Source organism: Octopus bimaculoides, chromosome 21 (assembly GCF_001194135.2).
Source record: "Octopus bimaculoides isolate UCB-OBI-ISO-001 chromosome 21, ASM119413v2, whole genome shotgun sequence".
Taxonomy (NCBI): domain Eukaryota; kingdom Metazoa; phylum Mollusca; class Cephalopoda; order Octopoda; family Octopodidae; genus Octopus; species Octopus bimaculoides.
Genome location: NC_069001.1, coordinates 38,484,805 through 38,495,380, shown reverse-complemented (window position 1 = coordinate 38,495,380; position 10,576 = coordinate 38,484,805). Strand labels below are relative to the sequence as shown.

The window sequence follows — 10,576 nt, the reverse complement described above, 5'->3', positions numbered from 1 at the left end:
TACAGAAATCATTCATTTACATTTGGACTAATTGGAAATCTAATTAGTGAACTAATTCACTAAATGGGGAATAAAAAAAAAAAAAAAGGTATGGTTGTGTGGTAAGAAGTTTGCTTCCCAACCACATGGTTCTGGGTTCAGTCCCACTGTCTGCCAGCATGGCCGCAGTCAAATGACTGAAACAAGTAAAAAAGAGAAAAGGTAAAAACCCAATTAAATTAACGAAACAATCAAGATCATTGTTTTCACACCCATTTTTCCATGGGTCAGAGTTTTTTTCCTACAGCCAGACGCCCTTTCTTCACCTGTTTTCTAAGCAAGGTAATGTTTCCCCCAGGGACAGACATGCTTTGTAGGATTTTGGAAATGAATGGCATTCATTTATAACACTGGTTTGCAACTATTTTTTTTGCCCATGGACCCCCTTTAACTCCCAATTCCTCTAATGGAGCCTCATACCCTTTCAATGTTTGAAAAAAAAACATTTTCGTAATTAAATTTTGTGAGAAATTTTATAAAAAAAAAAGTGTTAAAATATTTTGTGCATTGGAGAATTATAACCAGTTTATTGTACACAAACTTACGGGATCCCAAGTGCCATATGGACTGATTGAGGACCACTGGTTTACAACAATCACGTGACATCAAGACAAGGAGATACAAAAAACACATATGGGCATAAATGATGAGCTTCTTTCAGTTTCCATCTGGTAAATCCACTCACAAGGACTTGGATGACCTAGGGCTATAGTAGAAGACACTTGCCCAAGGTGGGAGTGAAGCTGTATGGGTGGGAAAGGAACCATCTTACCCTGCAGCTATGCGAGTTGCACCATGGGGGTTCTTCTCTAAATTATTAAAATATTTTCCAATACACAACTCAATTTGATATTACCAAATTGTAATTCCTTGTAAGTTCGGATTTTGTAAATCCCTAACATATATGAAAACGTTTGTATGCTCTATGAAGCATTGACAACCATACCTGTTTTTCTTTTTATTATTATAATTCTTTCCAAGGTGGGGTGAGCCGGCAGAATCGTTAGCACTTCAGGTGAAATGCTTCTGAGTTCAAATTCTGCCATGGTTGACTTTGTTTTTCATCCATTCATTAAAATAAGTACCAGTTGCATACTGGGTTGAAACAATCAACTCATCTCCTCCCCCAAATTTCGGACCTTGTGCCTATAGTAGAATGGATTATTATTATTGCTATTACTTGGCGAGTATTTTCTGCACCCTGGCCCATCCCAAGGTTGAAGACTCTGCATCGTACTATATTGAAGACTGGAACAGGAGGGTGAGGAGCTCACCAGCCTGATCTTTGGTTACATGTTGTGCTTCACAGCAGCTTTATTCGATATATTTAGGTAGAGTTGGAGAGAAGAATAGGAAGCAAGTCGTTGGTATTTCAATTATTTCATATCCATTACAATTGTAACGGATACGAAATAAACAAAATCCTAGCGTTCTGCCTCTCATTCATCTCTCTTTCTCGCTTTGCTCTTCTTCATACAATAAACTCCATACGGTCACACACATTTCCCCAGTGAATCCCACAGCAGGGGGATTTTCACAATGGATACTATCGACAGCTGCAACCTGAGACACTCATCTGCCATGCATTCAGCGCATCCAATTTTATAATCATCATTAAACTCAAGTGTCCCATCTTTGCACCAGGTCGAATGGTTTAACACTGGTTCTCAACTAACTTTTGCCTGTGGACCACTCTGATCCCCATTTCACTCGTGTGGGGCCCCAATGGTTATTCAATGCTTTAAAAAACTCCTACTTATAAAATTGAACATTGCTAGAAATTGTACTGAAAAAAATTGTTAAAATATTTTGAGTATTTTAGAAGCACAACCAATTTATTGTACATAAATTCTAACAACAAAATCTTATGTGAACCCTGCCCCAAGGGATCATAAACGCTGGTATGGCTGTTTGGAAATGACAAAGTTTCTATATAATGTATCATCATCATTTAACGTCCACTTTTCCACGCCTGCATGGGTCAGATGGCATTTGTGGGCAGCAAGTTTTCTATGGCCGGATGCCCTCCCCTGTTGTCCCCTGTTTCCAAGCTAACTAATACTTTCCTGCAGCTGGACATGTTTTTCATAAAAGACTGTAAATGAACAACGTCGCTTGTATGATGGTGATGGCTCATTTACAACCATCACATGATGACTAGACAAGGGTACACACACACACACACGTGCCACATAAAATGCACCCAGCAGACACTCCGTAAAGTGGTTGGCATTAGGAAGGGCATCCAGCCATAGAAACCAGGCCAAAACAGACAGCTGGAGCCTGGTGCAGCTCTCTGGTTTACCTACTCCTGTCAAAACGTCCTACTCATGCCAGCATGGAAGACAGACGTTAAATGATGATGATAACGATATATATATATATATATATATCTAAGGGGCTTCTTCCAGTCTCCGTCAATCAAACCCACACTTATAAGGCTTTGGTTAGCCTGTGGCTGTAGTAGAAAGTGCTGCACAGTGGGACTGAATCCAAGACCATATTGATTGGAAGTAATCTTCTCAACCACACAGCCATAGACAACAAACAAAAGACTGACTCTGCTCTTGGATAAAAAAGACATTTCAACACAACAGAATGAGGACTCACAAAAGAGGCATTGATACTTGATACAGTTGAACCAACCCGACACAACACTGTGCGACATAATGGGGTCACTGTGCCAACGATCACCTTTCTCTCTCCGTTTCCTTCGCCCAGAAATATTTCTACAGTTATTGAACAGAAAGTTTCAATAAAGCTAAAATAAATATTGATCAAGAGACAACAAACAGGTGTTGAAATACCCAGATTTTCAGAGAGAGAGAGAGAGAGAGAGAGAGAGAGAAAGAGAGAGAAAGAGAAAGAGGATTACAGTTTAAACTATAAACATCACTGGAAGTATGGTCTGTCAGACTGACTCCATATGAGTACCTAGGGGTCAGGTGTTTTCTACGCCAGCCTCAGACTGACCAGAGCATGAATAAGTGACATGACAGAAAGAAACCATGTGGACACCCACACATTTCAAAGGATTTATTTACATAGCTATTGTACACACATTTCCATAATAGATATTTAGAAGATAAATACCTGTCATTCTGTCAGGAATTGAAAATCTAAATAAATGTTTTTAAAATGAAATTAAATACAGAGTTTGTTAGGAAAAAAAAAGAAAAAAGAATCTTTAAACATTTTGATAAATATTCCATTGAATGTTAATATATATGTGTGTGTGTGTGTATCCCAGTATTGACCAGACAATCAGATGTGGTTGCACACTGCTGGTCACAATGCGCTTCCAATTCTTTCTTGAGTGTGCCATTCTTTTCCATCTCAACCCAAACTGCTTAACTAAATCATCTTCCTCCCATCATGGAAGCCTTTTCTGATTTCTTGGATACCACTTGGCAACTGGCATATATCTATATATATACATCTCTCTATAATATAGCTTGGCTTTAGATTAAGCACACAATATCCCAATCTGGACATAAAACACAAACAATACTGAGTACTTCATTGTTTGTGTAAGCCTTGTTCTAACAAACACACATTTAGCAACATTGTCATTGATTCTTTACATCTGTTTCGCTGCTGAGACAGGTTGGGTGGGTCAGCCTAGTTACAGACAGAACATATTTGAAGGTTTCTGCTCAGCTAGGTGGGTTAGAGGACCTCACCTCACTCCTGTTTCAGTTTTTGCCTGGTTTTAACGACTGGATGCCCATTCCTAACACCAACTACTTTACTGAGATGGGTTGAAGAGGTTGAGTGATGAGCAATGCAATGTAGGTGAGTCTAGTATTGGTGGATGGCACAAATGAAGGAGTTGGTAAGAGGGTCAGATAGCTGTAGTGACATCCTTAGTTCCACTGGAAGCAAAGTATGGTGAATATGTATAAAAAACATCATTGTATGCTCACATGGGTTGAATGGAGTCTATTGAGAGACTTTCTATGCCTGGATGCCCTTCCTGTTGCAAACTTTCATCTGTTAACCTCGGTGGAATTTGAACTCAGAATGTAGCAGTATTTTGCTTGGAGTGCTAACAATTCTGCTGTTTCTGATTTCTGCACAACGTCAACAATATTGAGGGGAGGGAGCAAATTAATACCACGGATCCCCAGTACATGACAAGCACTTTATTTTACTGACCCCCAAAAGAATAAAATGTAAGGCTCACCTAGGTGGGATTTGAACTCGGAAAGAGAACAACTGCTTCATGGAATTTTTTCCAAATGATTCTGCAAACTTGCAGCCTTGTTTCCTATTTACGAACGAAGCCTGCAATTTTGTTTGGAAGGAGGTTAGCTGATAGTATCGACCCCTTATGGACGAATTTGAACGCAGAACATAAAGGAATGAAACAAAAGACATTATGCAAAAACTAAAAAATGTTGTATTTTAGGTGTTTATTTATAAGGCCGAATTTCTCTCGCCAGGAAGACATATATTTCCTAGAAATAACAGCTACGTTTTCTTCAAATAACACCGAACTATGGGATAATGCAATCTTGAATACACCACACCAGGAAGAAAAGAGAAAATAATAAACACAGGACAATCATAACTGGAATGTAGCTGATTATTGTTAACTTATCCACTTCAGAGCTGACCTGGGTTAAATGACAAGGCACGAACACAGACATATGCGTTTGGATCTAAGAATATATCTCCTTTATGTGGAATGAAAGAACGCAGAAACGTGAGGAACTCAGAGGAGCAACGGACTGAACCATCCACTTCAAACGAACAAAATACATTCCTTTATTACCCACGTTGGTGTGTGTGTGTGTGTATATACAGACACACACACACACACAAACGTTGAAAACACATGGTTGAAGAATTACACAAAAGCAGACACATATTGGTAAGATGGGCTGGGATCTATAATACTGTATTATATATATATATATATATACATACATATGTAATAAATGTGCGCACACATTGATAACACATGGTTGAAGACTTTACAAAAGTACACAGAAAGACAAACGTGTGTGTGTGTGTGTGTGTGTGTAGAGTACACTCAAGGGGAGTCCTAAAAACCCACTAAAGAGGTTTGAAATCTTAATAACGTTTAATTAACACACAAAAACTAAAGATTTGTTTAATCAATTAGTGAGTTTAAGTATATATATATACACTGTGGAACTTCCAGTGTGGAGGGACAAAAAAGCCGTTGTCTTAAACGTGCATGTTTGTCTCCACATAACGAAGTCATGATTCAAATATTTAATAATTAGTAAAAAACATAATAATTAATTAAACCTATTAATACATAAACAATTGTGAAATAGAAACAGCAATCCAACAGAAATGATCAAGAAGAAATTTGTTTTTAAAGCAGTTTCACTCTGATCTTTGTCACGTTGTGATTTCATATCCGCCCCGGATGAAAGGAACTTCGAAGCAGTTTAAACAATCTGTTAGAAACAGCAGCCAAATCTGCCTTCCAACATCACACCTGAGTGTCTTTAATAAATAATCTAAAGATGGGAGGTGCTAGATAAAGTGATTAGAGACAGAATATACCTGAATAAAAGACAGGATGGTCACGACCGGGACATTGTTTAATGGTTTGTCTTGTTCCAATCAAGACTGACCTGGGACTTGGAGCTGAACAACGACGATCTTTGGACGAAGGAACGACATTGATGCCTCTTCATTAGAAATTTAGCATCAATACAAGTTTATCTAACGAGATTTTATGTTTCTTTGAGGTTTTTTTGCGTCTTTTGATTGGAAAATGCGATTTTTTTTGTTTGTGAAACACGAGAGAAATTGTTTGTGTTAATAGAAATGCAATAACGGTAAATAAGAGGACGGTTAGGAATGGATAGGACGGGGTTGGCCGTGATTAAATGAAAGACAATGGATTAAGGGAGAAATCGGCGAGGTTGAGATAATGGAAGGAATTGTGTTACTTACGGGAAATGGAGGCAAAACACGAAGAAGAAGACGATCGGAGAAAGATTCTTTGGTGGGAACAGAGAGTTCAATATGGCGGTAGTGTGGGATATTGTGTGAGGAGTGGTGATAGGAGAGAATAGCAAGGGAGGGAGAGAGAGGGGGACGGTGATGTAGGACGGAGAGAAAAAGAAGTGAGAGGAGTATATATAAGAGAGCGAGAGAAGAAGGGGAGTAAGAGAAGAAGGAGAGTGAGAGAGAAGTAATAAGAGAGGAGAGGCAATGATGTAGAAGACGGAGAAAAAGAGTGAGAGGAGTGATAAGGAAAGAGAGAAAGAAGAGTAAGACAGAGAAGAATGAGGGAAGTAGAGTTAGAAAAAGACAGATCAGAGTGAAAGAGAGAGGAGGAAGGGAAAGTAAGAGAGAAAGAGTAGGTGGTAGTGAAGTAAAAAAGAAAGAGAAACAGAGACAGAGAAGTGTAATATTCACTTCCGGTTAGACATTGAGAGGGGGGGGGGTTACCGGTGTAACAGTTTAGTAGTTTAATGGTTTAATGGTTTACTGGGTTAGACGCACTGTTTTTTTTTTTATTTGAGCGATTTTCTTAAACGGACATTCTCTTATTCCAGAACGAACGAGTTTCTTTTGTCTATTGTTATTCATCTACGTCTGCACGTGTATGTGTGTATCTGTGCGTGTATATATACATATATATATGTAAAGAGGAAAAGAAACAGACGATGCTGTGTGGTGACGTTTATTCATTTATAAAAAAGCAGAGCGTTTTGTCTGAATTTCGTCCGATTGAGACTCAGAAATATGCGCACTTGGATGTGTAGTAAGAACTTTGCTTCCCACCTGCATGGTTCCGGGTTCAGCCCCATCTTCCGTGGGGGCCTTCTACTATATAGCCCGGGCCGACCAAAGCCTTGAGAATGGATTTGGATTTGGTTGACGGAAACTGAAAGAAGCCTGTCGTATGTATGTATGTATGTATGTATGTATGTACGTAAGACCTTGTGTTTGTCTTTGTTCCGCATCGCAGCTTGACAACCGGTGTTGGTGTCTTTACGTTCCCGTAACAGCGGTTCGGCAAAAGGAACAGATAGAATAAGTACCAGGCTTAAAAAATGAGTACTGGGGTTGATTCGCTCAAATAAAATGCCCCAGTATGGCCGCAGTCTAATAACTGAAACAAGTAAAAGAAGAAAAAAAATCTCTCTACCTGTCTGTGTGTCTGTCTGTATGCATAATTGTGTGTGTAGTAAATTGTTGAAAGGTGGATGAGAGTTGAGAGTAACATGGCATTCCGTCAGTAACGACGATGACACTTCGGTTGTTCCTATATGGAACAGCCTACTCGTGAAATTCACGTGCAAGTGGCTGAGTACTCCGCAGACACACGTACTCTTAACGTAGTTCTCAGGGAGATTGAAACGGGGAAAAGATAAAAGAAAAGAAACAGTCAATTTTGATGACACGGGTATACTTTATCTTCTTTTACTCGTTTTGTGCATTGGACTGCGGCCAGGCTGGAGCACAGCCTTCAAGAATTTTTAGTCGAAGAAATCAACACCAGTCCTTATTTCTCCAAAGCCTGGTATTTATTCTATCATTCAGTTTTGTTGAACCGTTAAGTAACAGGAACGTAAACAAACCGACACTGGTTGCTAAGCAGTAGTGGTGGGGATAAGCACAACACACACACATGTATAAATGAAGGGTTTCCACACAGTTTCTGTCGATTAAATTTGCTCATAAAGCAGTGGTCGGCCCAAAGTTCCATGCAGTGGAATTGAACTTGAAACCACATGACTTCAAAAGGAGCTTCTTAACTACACAGCCATCCCTGCGCCGATACAAATGAAATTATAATAAAAAAAAACTTGTAATATATATTGACTTTTTTGACAGTGAAGTTAAAGGGTATAGGGGTCTATATTTCGTATTTAAAGGCGAAAGGGTCTCGAGTGTCTTCAGGTTCTTCTGAAAACCACACAGAAACAGGAATTCATTCTGGGGTTGTTCAAATTATTCAAGGAAGGTAAATACAAATACGAATTACAAAGTTACTTCCCTTGAATTTTTTTTTTTTGCTTCCTTGACAACCGAGTTGTCCAAATGTAACAAGAACGGACATCTGGAACCATCTACTACTACTACTACTACTACTACTACTACTACTACTACTTTGCTGCAATATGCTACGCATGACTAATTTGTACCTGTAGACTATGTGGTGAAAAGTTAATATATATACATATTCAATTATACATGCAATACGCTTGTGTTTAGAAATGCAATTAAGAAAAGAAATATCACCACCGCAACATCAGCTGATCAATTTACTCGACAACTATTCGGAGTTTGAATCGTGAGGGCGTCCGCCGAGACCGTCTGGGAGTGACCACACACACACACACGTATGTATGGTGTCTATGTTTGCATGTGTACATATGTGAGAAAATGGCTGTAGCTGAACGCTTTGTCGATGCCAAGATAGACCAAAGGAAAGTTTTGTTATTCTGCAAGAGTTATATTCCCGCTTGTAACCGTATTATAGAATTACTGGAACCATTAAATTTGGACAGTGATATGTACGAGATTGTTTTCATCGACAAAAGACAAGACGTGGTTCAGATTGAAAACTACTTCCAAGTATTATGTCTCAGCGACAGCCGCGAGGTGAGTGGAAACAGATTAAGAGGCATTCATGCCTTTCCTTTCACCTTTATTTTCTTTACCTTTTACTTGTTTCAGTCATTAGACTGCGGTCATGCTGGGGCACCACCTTCAAGAATGTTTAGTCCAATGAATCGCTCCCAATACCTATACATACATATATATAAAGCCTGGTACTTATTTTATCGGCTTCTTTTGTCAAACCGCTAGGTGACGGGCACATAAGCACGCCAACACTGGATGTCAAGCGTTGTGGAAGGCAAACACACGCACAAACATAAATATGTACGATGGGCTTCTTTCAATTTCCGCCTACCAAATCAAATCCATTCGCAAGGCTTTGGTCGGCCTGGTGCGATAGTAGACATTTACCCAAGGTTCCACGCAGTGGGACTGAACCCGGAACCGTGTGGTTGGGAAGTAAGTTTCTTACCACACAACCACTCCTGTTATTACGGATCCGCTTGTTGTTGTTGTTTTAGCCCTAGGCCATTGCTGATCAAGAAGACCTCTGATTAAATGTGTTTCTGTCGTGACCATTTCATATTACTTTGACGTAATGTATCAAGGACTACAATATCTTATGTGTCCCTCTATGCTGATGTTCTCCTGGTCAAAGCTGAAAGTACGTCCAGGACTACGTTATATAGTGTGTCCTTGTTTAGTCGTCGGTCACCCTTGATCAAGCAGACCTATGATCAAATGGGTTCCACCCACGACAATCCCATCAGACATAGAACATCAAGGACTACTTTATCTAATGAGTCTCCCCAAATCATTGAATAGTCTTCCCTTCTTTCATTATAAATTCCACTGAACTATCAGCGAAAGTTTACATTAAACTATGGAACAGTACTCTCAAATAAAGGCTTAAAATTAGCCAAAAAAAGAGCTCCGTTGGTGACAAAAGTATGAAAGCTCATACTTCTTGTTATGGGATACATTCGAATACTTTCTCAAAGACAACAGTAACAATTGCATTCAAGGTTATGATGGACGGGTAATTTTCCCTGACCTGAGGTCGCCAGAGAAAGCAGGGTAGGGATGAACAGTTCTCCCTGCTCCTGAATCTAAAAGACTACGTATACTTATTGAAACTTATCTTGAAATCGTTTGTTGTGAGTTTCATCACCCTTTAAGCCACTGATTTGGAAACGTAGTTTTATTAAAGTTCGTGTTTAATCCTGCCTATAAATTGATTGATTGAATGAATGTGGTTACTAAGCTTTCACTTTTATATTATACTATGGAAGACGGTAGGTGTTATAACTTTTGTATGACTTGATGGATTGGTCGCTGTTTAGTTACGTATTTAGGAGTTGGTTGTAATTTACTTATTGAATTTATTTACTGATAAGGTTGTACATAGGGTAAATGTGTTTGAAAGTTGTGGTTTCTTTCGCATGTTTGTTCCAAAACAACACTTATTTTAGTGCTGTTGACACCGCCGGATTGAATGGTACTGTCCTGGTGTCCAAACCACAATGATATCCGTGGGGTGGCTGATGATGGAGGTATGTTGGTATGGATGTTTTTGTATATGTGGAATAGTATTATAAAACATCCTTTTGATATATATTTTTCTCATTATCTTTTAAACGTTAAGGTACCACAATTGTTTATCTGTGGCAAGTACTTTGGTGGTCCAGAGAAAATATTCTATTGGAACAAATTAGGGAAATTGGCTGAGAAAGTCCATGAAGCTATCCGGGCATCGGTACAGCATATAGAGACAGTGGAAGAGCCTACACCAACACCTGCACAAAAGTTGTCTACATCGGAGTCTGTCCCGGAACCAACACCTGCACAAGAGTTGTCTACATTGGAGTCTGTCCCGGAACCAACACCTGCACAAGAGTTGTCTACATCGGAGTCTGTCCCGGAACCAACACCTGCACAAGAGTTGTCTACATCGGAGTCTGTCCCGGAACCAACA

At 39.3% G+C, this 10,576-nt stretch overlaps 2 protein-coding genes across 2 annotated transcripts in view; one reads left to right on the top strand and one right to left on the bottom strand.

Annotated features, from left to right (window-relative positions):
- Positions 1-6,290, bottom strand: part of LOC106867643 (pre-mRNA-splicing factor 38B) — a 22,237-nt gene extending 15,947 nt beyond the window's left edge. Inside the window, exons 1-2 of the mRNA XM_014912573.2 lie at positions 5,980-6,290; positions 4,226-4,326 (exon numbers count right to left, since the gene is read on the bottom strand). The gene's annotated coding sequence lies outside the window, so the exon portion shown is untranslated. The remainder of the gene's footprint in view (positions 1-4,225; positions 4,327-5,979) is intronic.
- Positions 6,291-6,710: 420 nt separating this feature from the next.
- LOC106867645 (uncharacterized) lies at positions 6,711-10,576 on the top strand (the record flags this gene model as incomplete). Its single annotated transcript, XM_014912575.2, has 2 exons — positions 6,711-8,643; positions 10,247-10,576. Coding segments are annotated over exons 1-2 (549 nt in total), but the record flags the coding sequence as incomplete, so codon positions are not given.